Source organism: Euprymna scolopes, chromosome 19, assembly GCF_053919585.1.
Source record: "Euprymna scolopes isolate OS-2025 chromosome 19, ASM5391958v1, whole genome shotgun sequence".
In the NCBI taxonomy this organism is placed as follows: Eukaryota; Metazoa; Mollusca; class Cephalopoda; order Sepiida; family Sepiolidae; genus Euprymna; species Euprymna scolopes.
This window is the reverse complement of record NC_136500.1, coordinates 72,790,689-72,805,259: the sequence shown is the minus strand read 5'-3', so window position 1 is coordinate 72,805,259 and position 14,571 is coordinate 72,790,689. Positions and strand designations below refer to the sequence as shown.

General features: G+C 31.9%; 1 protein-coding gene across 16 annotated transcripts in view; it reads right to left on the bottom strand.

The window, feature by feature from the left end:
- Positions 1–14,571, bottom strand: part of LOC145303663 (protein still life, isoforms C/SIF type 2-like) — a 1,026,311-nt gene that overhangs the window by 34,205 nt on the left and 977,535 nt on the right. For 13 of the 16 annotated variants that reach the window (XM_080145246.1, XM_080145247.1, XM_080145249.1 and 10 more), the window contains one exon: positions 127–141. The exons of the other annotated variants lie outside the window; for them this stretch is intronic. In XM_080145246.1, the coding sequence (XP_080001372.1) occupies positions 127–141 (15 nt within the window). The remainder of the gene's footprint in view (positions 1–126; positions 142–14,571) is intronic. 16 annotated transcript variants of the gene reach the window in all.

Below are 14,571 nucleotides of genomic sequence, written 5' to 3'. Positions count from 1 at the left end.
ATGGGACCGCAAAACAAGCAAAAATTCCAGGATTTTTTTTTTTTTTTTTTTTTTTTTTTACACCAGGGACAAATCATGCAAGTTGCAAATATATCTTGCTCAACAGTTAATAATGTTAGTACGTACCCTTAGTTCCTCATCCTAGAGGGACAAACACACAGCAGAGAAAAACAATGAGTCAAGAAATAATACATTTTAAAACAAAACAAACACAAAAAAATTTTTAAATTTTTTTTTATAAATATAGAAAATTTGGTGGTAAAAATGGCAAACAAAAATTGCAATAACAAAAAAACAAAAGAAATACAAAATACATGAAAAATATAGAAAACATCTTTTTTTTAATTAAAAAAAAAAATAATAATAATAAAAAAATCAGTCTGTTGATTAACCCAGTTTAAACGTATCTTTGAATTAAAATTAGCCAGAATGATTCCAAGTTTCGAGATTTTTGAAAATAGGATTGATAATTTGTATTATTTATACTTCTATGCTGATCTTGGATGTTATTTTCACAGCATTTCAGCTGATGTAACCTCCAACTTTAGTTAATATAAACTTTTGAAATTAGAAAGTGATTTGAAATCAAAGAACTTATATAGAATTTTAAACTAAACGCTATTTAATCAACAAAAGCAGCTCGCTCTCGTTTCGATGGTCATGATAGAGTAAGTCTTAATAATTTGTAATTGCATTCTTAATACATTGTACACCCTTAAAATTTTGGCGATGAAAAAGAGATAATCCCCTATCGATCTTTATTAGAGTTACCTCCCCTTTGTCAACCAATTTTTTTTTCACAAATTCGAAACTAAAACCATGAGATAGGGACTAACTCACAGAATTCAAAAATACCTACGGAGCCAGTAACTTTTCTCTTTTCTTTTCCAAACAAGAACAACCAACATGCCTGAAGGCGGTTGAAGGACAATCTGACTGAAACGTTGAACAAATAAAACTCAAAATGAGAACAATAGGCTGATCAATACAAGTAATATAAGCAATCAGCCCTCATCTCCAAAATTCAGAACTTTAATTTATAATTGTATTCTTAGTATCGCCTGTACTGAGGATTGAACCTTCAACCTCCAGAAGACTGAATATTACTTAGCACATATCTGTTGCATCACTGCTCCTTGCGAATCTTCCCAAGTTTGACATGATACCCCTAAAAAAAAAAAACGTTACATCGTCCGAAACGTTGTGAGAATAAACATCCAAGGCGAAACTACTGCAAATAATACAGAATGATTTCTTGTTGTGTGAAAACAGGAAATCATTTGTTTTCTAATGATTTTAAAACGTCTATTTTGGATCTCGAAAGACACGGAACTATAAAGCTGATTGGTTAATACAAATGTATTGTAACATGGTGCCTTGGTGTACCATGCTAAGTTCCTGCCGGATTTTGAATTTCACTTTCATTAGGCAACGTTTAGATTGTCCCTTCTGTAAATACCTGATTCAAAAATGAACCAGAGAAACTAATAGAAACAACAGAGAAGCAAGCTGATCAAATCATATCATTTATGATTTTTAAGAATTTCGTTTTTTTAACCAAAACATTTTTTTGGCAATTTCTGAATGTTTATATAATAATGGTAACTGTTTTCAAGTAGTTTGATGTAAATTCTTTTATATATAATGATTGCATAAATTGGTTTCCTTGAGGTAAATATGTTTGTATTGTATAACAGACTATATATATATATATATATATATATATATATATATATATATATATATATAGTGTGTGTGTGTGTGTCTATATACAATATGTGCAACAACAACAAAAAAATAACCAGTGTCTAAATTATTTTCATGGAGTTATGTTACATAAGTGCAGAGAAATATTAAAAACTCCTTTCCTTTGTTTGATCAAGTTTAACAAAACACTTCGAAGTATTATCCTACCTACCAATAATAGAAACAACTTAATATATATAAAAACTAAACCAAATGTCGTAATATCTGAAATAACTTCCTCAACAATCAGAGATATAATCTGTAAACCAAAATCTAATTTCAAGATCAAAGCTGGCGTACACTCCAAACATGTCGTGACTGTGGACAGATATACATTGGCGAAACACAATGAAGTCTTGATAAGAGGATATATGAACATAAAAGGGGCATAAAAATAAACAACACCCTTAACGCCATTTGTTCCCATACTATGGAGCGTGACCACCATTTTGATTTTGAAAAGGCAACAATTCTAAAAAAAAGAATACACAATAAATCTACACACCATTTAATGGAATCTGCACTTACCTCCGATTTTTCTAACTTGATCAAACAAAACAAATGTTTTTTTAATATTTCTCTGCACTTATGTAAAATAATTATCCATGAAAATAATTTAGACACTGGCTATTTTTTTATTTTTTACTTTTTGTGCATATATATATGCACACACACACACACTCTTATTCACCTCAAACAAGGCATATTGCTCCTTGAAATGTATGTGGATACAATTTGGGACCATGTCTACAGGGGTATTATGTTGAGAGTTGAGCAATGAGATGTCTATTCTCATTACCTTGTAATTTCTGCATGTTAATACAGTCTGAGAAGCAGGAAACAGGGAGGAAATTCCAAAGTCTAGCAATTTGAGGGAAGAGGCTATTGTAGTAAAAGGTTTTCCGACATCTAGGGACCCTTTACAATGAAGGGGTGGGATTTTATTCCTTGTGTTTGTCGGGAATATTTATATCAAGAGGACACAAGTGCTGAGTTCATCGGAGCGCATTTATATTAATAACTGTTAATGTGTTCATAATATATATATATATATATATATATATATATAATACACATATATATATATATAAAATACATATATATAATACATATATTGATAGGATAGCATGTGTGTTATTTATTTTGTGTGTCACGCTTACATCCGAGTGACTGTCGTTTAATTGTTATGGACTTCCATTTCTTGTAATAAATAATTTTATCAAGAATTCTTCATAAGTTTTGATTTCGATTATAGCTGAAGGAAATCAGGCTATATATATATATATATATATATATATATATATATATATATATATATATATATATATATATATATATTATATACACATAAATTTTTTTCATAAGTTTTCATTTCGGTTTCGATTCAAGCTGATGCACTCAAGTCAAATGGATATATTTTTATTATTATTATTATTATAAATCACAACTTCATAATATATAAAAATCGATAAAACATTTACTCTATAATAATATATATGAAATCTGCAAGAATTAAAATATCATATTTAAGCATACTTTACAACCAGGCTTTGCCGGGCATCCCTGTTAGCTTAGATAAATACTTTTGCAGTTTTAACAAAAGAGCTACATTGGCCTTTTGGCCAAGATCAAAGTGTTTTCTTCAGATGCGGCACTTCTATTTCTCGTTCTCTTTCAGTGGAGGAGGAATCCTTCACGACTGAGACAATTTTTATTTTTTGTACCTTTTCTCCACGTTAAAAAACGACCCTGGTGTCTAACTCTGTCCCGTGGGGAGATATTGTAAATAGGTACAATAATATTAGAGCGCCTCCATTAACGCTGAACATCTACAGAATGCCAACATCAATATATTACATATGAATGAGTCCCCTCTGGAATTTCCACGGGTCCCGTTAATTATAATATATAATTGTATTAATAAATTAATACTGTTAATTTATCAATAAACATGTCAATAACTGTTAATGCTTAATTATATGAATAAATACTAAAGTTTTATGTTTATATCAAACTTATGAATAAAATATTTATCCATTTATTTATTGCGGACTATTATCCTCATCTTTTTTTATTTGTTGTTTCACAACGTTTTGGCCAACTATTCCTCTGGCCTTCGTCAGGTGGCAGGCAATAATTGTTAAGGATGCTATTAGGAGATTCGTAGTTCTTATCTCATCGCGGTTACCACCTGACGAAGGCCAGAGGAATAGTTGGCCGAAATGTCGTGAAACAACAACTAAGAAAGATGAGGATAATAGTCCGCAATAAATTAGATTCAATAATGTTGGACATTACTTTTTATTTATTTATTTTTTTTACATGGAAGTTACCACTTATCAAGGCCCAAAGGACACTTGAGGATAAGAGTTAATGTATACAGTAGTCACCGAGATAACAGCATATTTAATAGTCAATGGTGATTAACTGCGACAGAATAGGAACACCGAATTTCCTAATTGCATCCTTAACAATTATTGCCTGCCACCTGACGAAGGCCAGAGGAATAGTTGGCTGAAATGTCGTGAAACAACAACTAAGAACGATGAGGATAATCGTCCGCAATAAATAAATAAAATAAATGATGCAAATTAGTCATCTCAATGAAAATTCCAATTAATGAAATGTTTATTGTTTAAAATTTTCGTTTCAAGAAATTCAAGTAGATAGCTGAACAATGCAATGATTCGTCTCCACTTGGAATACGGGTCCCTAATGTTCGCTGGAGTTAGCAAGGTGTTCTCCAATTCTCTTGAGAGTCTACAGCGTCATGCCATCAGATATATACTACATGCTCCCTGTTGCAACCCTGTTTTCTCTGAAGTATATGATCTGCTTGGATTAGATCTGCTATTTGCCGGAATACAACAGTTGTATCTGTTGCCTACAGATTATTTCATGGTTCTTAATGCTTAAATACTGCCCTGTGCTGCGGCTGAACAGACCAAACCTGCGACGGCATACATTCACATTAGATCCTCAACACTGGTTTTTGCTCAGAGATCTATTTTCCACATTGTGTTCTGCAGTCCTGAACGTGCTGCCCTTTTCTCTTCCCTGCAACCTCTCTCCCACAGAAGGGACGTTGCGAGCCTGTCTTTGTTTTATCGTTATCTCCATGGCAAGTGCTCATCTGAGCTCCAATCTCTGGTCCTCCCTCGCCAATCTTTCACGAAAAACACTCGTCTAGCTGAAACCACTGTCAGTAATTTTCCCCGCCTTTTATCTGTGCCTAAATCAAAACACAGATTCCATGAATAAAGGTTCTTTCTTAGAACTGCACGCTGTGGAACTCTGTTCCGTTTGCCTGTTTCCCACCGGACTACAACTTGGATGTCTTCAAGTCCAACATAAACAAGTTCCTGATGAAGCGCCCCCTTAAGTAAGACACTTTGTTAGACCTCCATTACTAACGATTACTACGATATTGTCCCATTGATTACTGTACACGCAATAACCCTTATCCCCGAGTGGCCTCCGGGCCTTGATAAGAGGGGACTTCCTTGTAAAAAAAAAAAAAAAATTGTGTGAATTAACATGATATTCCTAAGTTTTATGCATTCCCTAATTAGTTCAGTAGCCTCTGTCTATTGTTAATGGTTTTATGACTATGGCTTAGTAAATGGCGGGTGGGTAGGAAGAAGCGATAGAAAAGCCAGCTAGTTAAAAATTAACCTTTTCCTCCCGTGGAGAGGCAAGTAAATAAGGACACGCCTAGATAGTCGTCATCAAAGAATAAATTCTTCAAGCAAACAATTGATGTTTATACAAGAGACTGGAAATCATTCACAAGATGGCGTTACTCTAATAGTAGGACACTTGAAAGTGCAATTTTGTTTTAGCAAGAATTTTTGGAATTTCATTTAAAAATTGTTGGATATTATGTTTTAATACGTAAGTATAACGCGTTACAAATCAAAAAGAAAAACTTGTCCTGAACCAAAAATAGTTTACTGATTAAATAAAACATTAAATGTTTTAAAAAGGAATTCACAGTTTGAAACACTCGGTAATAGTTTCAGATTTAACGGTTAGAAAGACAAGACCAGTGTAAAATTGTTTTTAATATTACCATTTATTAAAAATAAAATTGGAAAGAAATTTTTTTTTCTTTTTGCTTTCAAAGTTTCAAATAATAAAATATTCATTTTCAGGAAATTGGACAGTTATTCTTTTGTTTTTTTTTTTGTTTGTTTGTTTTTTTTTGTTTGTTTTTTTTTTCTTTCTTTTTTTCTTCATAAAGGTGGTGATAATCCCTAGCATGACTTGAGATGTTTGGAGTAAAGTCAAAATGATGTTTGTTTGTCCGATTACAGGAAAATTTGAAGGAAAAAAAAATTCAATTTTAATTTTTAATAAATAGCAATATTTATTAAAAACAAATCTCACACGCTCAGATTCTAAAATTTATATATATATATATATATAAGTTCATAAATTTTAAAAATGTACATATCTATATAAATAAAAGTTATCCGGCAAGATATTATGTCTGTGTTAAATTAAATTATTTTTTGTATTTACTATTAATCAAATTAACGAATTTCTAAAAAAAAAAAAAAAAAAATCTTTACAAAGAAATGTAAACAGTTTCTTTACTCTGCTTGCTTTTGGAATTTCCTCCTTGCTTCCTGTTTCCCCGACGATATCAACATGTTTAAATGTAATGCGAATAAGCATCTCGCTCCACAGCTCCCCACTTAGGATGCTTCCTATAAATCTGGGTCCCTAATTACAGTAGACCTTTATGTCTCAGTGGCAATATGCCTGGTTTGGGATGAATAAAATTAAATTAAAAAAAAACACCCAACAATATATCTCTGCCCACGCAACGTTGGATAAATGCAGTTGGCTTTACATAACATCTACTGGAAATATAAAAATGATTATAAACAGAATAAAAGAAAATCAAATACTGACAAAATTCTAATAAACAACTTTCAAAATAATTTTGTCAGTAAAAGTGCTCAACTGAGCCTCAGTGTGTTCAGGGTGTTGCTAATACTACAAAGAACCCTCGTTATTTTCCTCTGTGTACCTAAAATCAAACAGAATTTCTATGAACAAAGTTTCTTTCCAAGAACTTTCCACCTATGAAACTCGTTACTATGGGAATGTTTCATTACAAACTACAATATGGTCGTTTTCGAATCCAATGTCAATAAATATCTTATGTTGAAATGCAATTTGAGAAGCATAGAAGAAGAGCATTCTGCTGTACAAAAGTTGCCTGGCCAGTCCCGTCTGTATTTCTCAGTAGGGGCGACCTAGGTGATTATCAATAAATTAACTCCCTTCATAAAAGGCGAGAAGGTAAGGCCTGGGATGGTGGACCTTCTAGGACTGCATAGAACTGTAATCCACACTAACAGAGAACTAGGTATGCCAGAATGCCTATGACCCTGCCAGTGTGGTTTTGGTAAGAAACCATCAACTCAAAGGGAGTAAAAAAAAAAAAAAAAAAAAATCCTTTCTGTAATAAAATGATTGTGTTCTTCAGCTTAATGAAATAATGAATATTTTTTTTTAAAAATCGTGTTATTGTTGTGATTCATTGTCTTGTTGGTCAATTCTGGGTTAATCAACATCTGAAAATTAAGCAAACCAAAGAATACGTTTACAAGAAAAAAAAAAAAAAAAAAAATGGTTTCCAATGAGTCTACGTTAATACGTTTAATAGTTTAAGAAAAAAAAATAGGTTTTAAGATTTGAGTTACTTTCTGTGTGTATTAAACATCTAGGAATAATTAATTTTCACAAAGATTCAAAATTGCGTTTAAGGCATTATTGATCTTTTAAGTTGATTATGAGCATCTACAACGTCTTAGCATAAGATTCCCTGTCATGACTTGGTTTCCGCTGGAGTATACGATCTGCTCGGATTAGATCTGCTGTCTACTCGTTGGAATGGAACAACTGCTTCTGTTGCCTACAGATTATTTCATGGTTCTTGCCCCACCGCAATGCTCAAATACCGCCCTGTGCTGCAAACAGACCAAACCTGTGATGATATACATTCACATTAGACTTTCTGCATAATCACACTGAGTTTTATGCATTCCCTAATTCGCTTAATAGCCTCTGTTTATTGTTAACAGTTTTATGACCGTGACTTAATAAAGGGGGGGGGGAATAAAATAACGAGTGCAGCATCCTTTTTGTCGTTTTATTTCACTACAATTTTCATAGTTTGGTTTTACTATCTGATTGCATAACAAATTGTTGAAAAAAAAAAAAAAAAAGAATCCAACAATTTTTAAAAATATAAATTTTTTAAAGGATACAAATTTGAATGAATAGACATGTCTGCCTCTTCATAGTTTTAGAAATTGTTAAAGTTTCAAGCAAAAAAGACGTGTCTGGATGCTGTCTCCAATTGGGCAGTGGGGAGTTTGCATGTCTTTGTCATGCAAATAGAATTAACCCATCTTTCTTATGTTATTCTGTAACGTACTTAAAAAAAAAAAATAAATAAATAAAAAAATTATAAACAGCAGCATCCGAGTGGGTTTATCAATAGACAGCTAAAACCTGGGTAAATGATGAAGATACGGGTATATAACGCTTTAACATCTATTGGTAAGTGTTATGGCGCTCAACCTTACAGATAATAATAAACTCTTCCGCTTACTGTAAACGCTGAGAGAATATGTCTCTTGGCGGTTATGCACGAGTTTTGCACTTGTGGCAGTCGGACTGACGTATATCCACACTCTTTATTTTTGTATTTACTTTTCTGTTCAATTTATTTTATTTTCCAATAAATATCGAGTTGTGTCTTTCTTCCGGACCCTTACAAGACCACAACAGTAAATGAGAATGTTAGATTGTTTCCAATAATTCAAGTTCAGTAATCTAGTGAAAGGTGTATCATGTTGATAAACACAAAACATTCGGAATCAGCAGATACAAATACCACTAATATGTTAGTAGAAGAAATATATATACACGCGCGCGCGCACACACACACACACACACACACACACACAGAGTGTCCCAATAAAATGTATACACTCTTTAAATTATCTCAATGTGCTACATAAGTACACTATGCCATATTTCCAAGAGATGCTCAAAAATAAAGAATGACACTTCCAGTAGGATGGAGCACCTCTCCACTATCATCACGATGTAAGAGCCTATCTTTATGGTCACCTGCAAAAACAAATGGGTAGGACGAAAGAGGAAGTATCGATTACTGTCCACGCTCACGGAATTTGATCCCCGTGGATTATTTTTTGTGTGTGTGTGTGTGGGGGGGGTGTTAAGCACAACGTTCATATCATAAAACCAGCTATAATGAATTATTGAAGGCAGACATTGAAAGAGGATGTGTCAACATACCCAATAGGAATGTTTTGTGTTCAATCAATGAGCGTTGTCAGCTGTTCATGGATCACAATGGCCAATAAATGTAACACTTTTGATAATTTGTTGGTTTCTATATTTGTTCACAGTATTTTAATGTATGCAGCTTTTCTTTTACTTAATAAATATTGGTTTTATGGTCATTTAAAGTGTGTATACATTTTATTGGGACACTCCGTATATATAGTAGATGTATGTGTGTCTGTAAATATTTAACCGATAAACTCTCAAACTACTGGTCATACAACACTGAAATTAACAGGAAATAGTAATCATACACCAACTGTGGTCTATAACGAGTAAGATCTTTTAGCTGAATAAATAATGCGTACAGACATATATCGGCAAGCTGAAATACAAAATACTCATTTAAACTTGCGAACATATTTCTATTATTTTTGCGAATGCGCAGATTCGTTCATAGCTTGAAGTAGTTTAATTTCAAATCTTATCTATCTGTCGATAGCTCAAAAGGGAGTGATAAATGTTTCGGTTTCAATTCTAGCTGTTGGCGCCCAAGTTATTTTTTTTTTTTTAACTTTTGAAATCAGTACTGTATATTAGATACAATATAATATTCAATAGAGAATTGTCTCTGCAACAATAATACGGAATTGGCATGAATTAAAATGTATTTAAGCGTATTTTATGACTGGGTAAGGCCGCCATTCCCTGCTTGTATCAATAAAGATGAAATTGCATAGCATGTTTCACCATAATATCATAAGTTGCTTCAATTTGCGTTTATCCGTTGCACCTCTGCTTCCTATAAACCTAAATTTCTTTGAAGTAATTAAAAATTATTGTATATGATAATGTGTCGATGCCCTAACCAAAAAAATTAAAGGTTTTATTCTTTTAGTTTTTTTCGCAACTCCATTTAAAATGCCAACAAATTCAATAAATTGTTTCTCCTATTCGATCATTTTACTGTGCATCATTTTAGAAGTTGGAGCTTGTTCGGAATAATAATTTTTTTTTTAATTTTTTTTTTTATTGAATTTTAACTAAAAGCAATGTTATCTACTTAACTGTCATGTCGAAATAAAAGTAATTATCAATGAAAATTGCTTTCAAAGAAAATTGTAAGTTTTACTTAAATAATTAAAAAGAATAGTTCTTATGATAGCAGAGGCAGTAATTGCATGAAGTCAGGAATGGCTACTGCAGTAATGGATTGTGAAAGTAAATGTTTTCGGTAATAATGTAATATATTGCTTATTTCGACATGACAGTTAAGTAAATAACATTGCTTTTAAGTGAAATCAGATTTTCAGTTTTCGTTACTATGCCAAACAAGCTTACTATTATACTAATATCTTCATTCTGTGTATAAATGTTATTGCTTTGAGAATTTGGACTAATGTTCACTTTTTTTTTTCACTTTTTTTTCTGGCTTTCACTAATCTTCCTTCAAATTTAAAATAGCTTCTTTTTTTTTCTTAACTTTTACATATTTGAAGAAGATATGTATTTTACCGAAACGTCATGCAAGTTTAAAAAAAAAAATCATTTCATATTACAAGTACACAGTCTCTGTTCTTTCCTATTAAACTTTGAAATTTAAATCGATTTCATTGATTACGTGCTATAGTCAACCCGATGATCCCTCCAATACAAGGCACTTCCTCAATATATGCTACTAATTTTCACTGGCTGACCATCTATATTTATTAGCCAATCGCATTACTGCATTTGTCCAAAGCATATAAAATAGAAATATCATAAATTACATCTTCTGTTAATTGCTAATGTTGTTGAATATTTTTAGTGTCAAAATCCTTGCGGTACAATTGTTTACAGACTCATTAGAAACCATACAGAATATGTGTAAAAATTGTCAGTAAAATCAAGAGAAAGAATAAAACAAAAACTGAAAGAAAAAAAAATCAAAATCAAATAAAAAAAAAAAAGAAGAAATGATCAAACACACCAAAATATTCACTTAAAAGTGTTTAGGGTGAAATGATTTGTGTCTATTTGTGGACACATATCCATGAAACTCCTACAAATCAATATCCTCCCCCAATGCTAAGTATTTGTAATCTTTGTCACTTCAAGTCTGCTGAGTATTGTTTTGGTTAGTATTAGGTTGGTGCAAAAATAATGTCGTTTTTTTTACATGAAGTTGAACGTAAAAACGACATTATTTTTGCACCAATCTAATATGTATACAGCATTACATCTACATAAGCAATTCATCAAAAACTATTTGCCTATCAAGTAGTATTCTGTTTTTATTTATTTAATTCGTCAAAATACTATTGATTAAATACCAACTTTTCAGACAAAGAATAAAACAAGAAAATAATTTCTTATTCAATTTTTAGAAGAGGGCTTCAGTTTTTTAATGCCAATTTAGCATAAAATCTCCTCACAATTCACTTATTTTACCAGTTTTTAGTTTAAATAATTTCGTTTACAAATGCCATTTTTGAATTTTGAGTATTCGGGAAGGGGAGTAACAAATTGTAGCTCCGTCTATAAAAATAGAACAAGATTTTGAAAGAAAATTCTTTGATAATCTGAGGATTTGATGCTCAATTGATATTGTTATTTTTAAAACTTTTTTTTAATTAAATGAAATATTCAGAGAAGAAAAAAAAATCCAAGATACATTCGTTAAGGAGGTCTTTGGGAAAAATTAACTTCAACAAGGGGTGGGGGTCACCTTATGCAAAATTTAGATGGTAAACTGAACAGCCACACAAAAACTTAATAATTTAATTTAAAGCAAAAAAATTGAAAATTTGGTATTTGATTAATTGTAATCGGAACATTAAAAAATAATAATAATAATAATAAATTTAGAGATTAGGGGTGGGAATTATTTTTTTTTTTAAATCATGATAGCCAAGGAATCATTAATAAAATTTAGAATATTTCCTGCAATCCAACCATATTTAATAAAAAATAAACTTCAAGTTTCAGTCATAAATGTTGAATGGTCTTTGTTTTAATGCAAAAAATAAACTTCAGGCGTTTTCCTGAATGAGATAAAGACTCGTCTATCCCATTTTTAATTGTGGGATTATCATTACAAAGATAATATATATATATATATATATGAAAAGAATCTTTAGAAATTCTTGAACTGATGAGGGCCATCACACCATAAGTATTAAGAGAGGAGTATGTCAGAATTATTGACAATGTTGCATGCCATATCTCGATGTGCTTATTCATTGAATGATGATAAAAGAAAAACTTTTGGGCATTCATGACCGAAACTTGGTGGACAATTCAGTTGAAGTTTCTCTGTGACAAATATGATTGGATTGCAGAAAAGATTGTGAATTGCTTTAACGATTACATGGGTGGCATTTTTTTTAGTGGTCACTGAATATTTAATTGATTTATTATTTAGAAATGTGGTTGCTATTCCATTCTTAGATTATCAGAACCATAGACACAAAAGAAATGTAAAGGTTTCTTATATTTTTTATAGCCAGAGTAGAACATAGAAAGTTAACATTTTTGCTTAACTCACTTTCAGTATTTAATTCACTTATAAAGAAATAACAGTCATAAACGAGATGAAAATGTTTTTAACAGAAGCTTCGAAACACTCACAATGTGAAGCTTTTATGTGACATTAAGCAAAATGGTACAAATGAGGAAATAATAATGACAAAAGCTAAGAAAACAAGTTTTATACACTGTCTTTCTTCAAAATGGTGGTGGTGGTGGTGGGTGGGGGAGTTGTTTTGACCTTTTCAGGTCGTCAGATGGAGATTACTTTTCTTTTCTTTTTTCTATGAACTGAGCGTTAATATAGAAATGTAGACACAATTTGATTACACGAATGAGTTTTAAAAAAAGAATTGTTTCAGAAACAAAGAACTTTCCTCCATTATTCTCTTTTTATAGCGTTTGATTCTATTATTCATTTAATAAATTCAAAATTGATTTAGCGTTATTGTTTTTTTTTTTTTTTTTTTTTTTTTTTTTTTTTTTGCGAATGCACAAAGAGGTTAGAATTTATTTTTAAAGAATGCAGAGATTGCAGAGATGCCACAGAATTCCACTGGATGTCATGCATTTGGACTAATTTACTCGTTATTTGTTGACGCCCCGCCCCTCTTTCCATAAAGATTTTCCATAACACAAAAGACACCATAAACAAGGCTGGATTGCACACAGCCAAAAGTTGTGTAAAATAATAAACAAAAAAAAAAATAATTAAAATAACCAAGATAAGGAAATTGGCACAAACTAATGATATAGCTCAAATGATTTTTGTCTGATAAGTTCTGACGATAATAACTGTTTATCTTGTACCTCATCAAATATTAAAATCTGTTTAAAAGATGCCCTTGTTGACTGCTGCACAATTTTCAGGCAGATGAACGTTGTTGTTGTACAAAAAAAACAAAAAAAAACAAAACAAAATAATGTTGCTATAGTTGAGTCGTGGAGTTGAAAGCACAAATGCTAGAAATCTTTTACTAGTAACTAGGTTCCCTATCGCCACCCCATATCCCAAAACCCGATGTTTATCACAGTAGCCTTTTATGCTACAATAGTAATATGCCTTATTTGAATGTGAACAAATACAAAATTAAAGTACATGTGCATATATATATATATATATATATATATATACACCCTTAGAAAGCAGGATGAATCTGCAATTCCTGCCAAATTGCAACAAGACCTGAAATGCACAATCTGTGGCAGATTCCTTCTGTCTAAACCCAGTTTAGTAAACCATGTGAGGTCACACAATGCCAGGCATGAACAACAATTGTATAAAGCTGTGCTGCTTCCCAGACCACGCAAATATTGCTGTCATATATCTGGTTTCGTCTCTAATCCAGTAAATGTTTTGATAAGATTTTCAAAGGTGCATGATGAAGTCCCATCACAAACAACACCAAATACTGGCAAGTTTCCCTGTCACCTTTGTGAACGATTTTGCAAGAGTGTAGCTGGTTTAAAGAGCCATCTACATGTGCATGGACGCTCTACATCACTCTGAAGAGATGGCAAGCTTCTGTCAAGAAATAGCAATGATCTATAATATAAATCTAACCTGTCTGTTTATGTTTGTATGTCTGCCTAAAACTTTCGACAAAGGCGACAGATTTTCATGAGATCAGTATCATTTTGAGGCTCAACCCTTTGGACAACAAATATCGAAAAATTGGCTAAAAACATTTATTTCTTTACCCTCAACTGGGCACTTTTCTACAGGGAAGTGTCGCTTTTTTCGCTGCTATTTTCAAAAGTCAGCGCCTCTTTTCAATTGTCTAGCCTTAATTTAAATCTACGTCACTTCCGGTTTGGCGATGGACGCAACAGCAAACATGTCACTTTTTTTTTCTTTTTTTTTTTTGACATTCTTTTCATCCTTCGCGGTACGGGTTCGAACCTGCCTGCCTACTACTACTTTTTTTTTTTGCTCAATACAAACCTCCAAACACCCAGGCAACGCCAGGCACCTAAGCTAGTTAT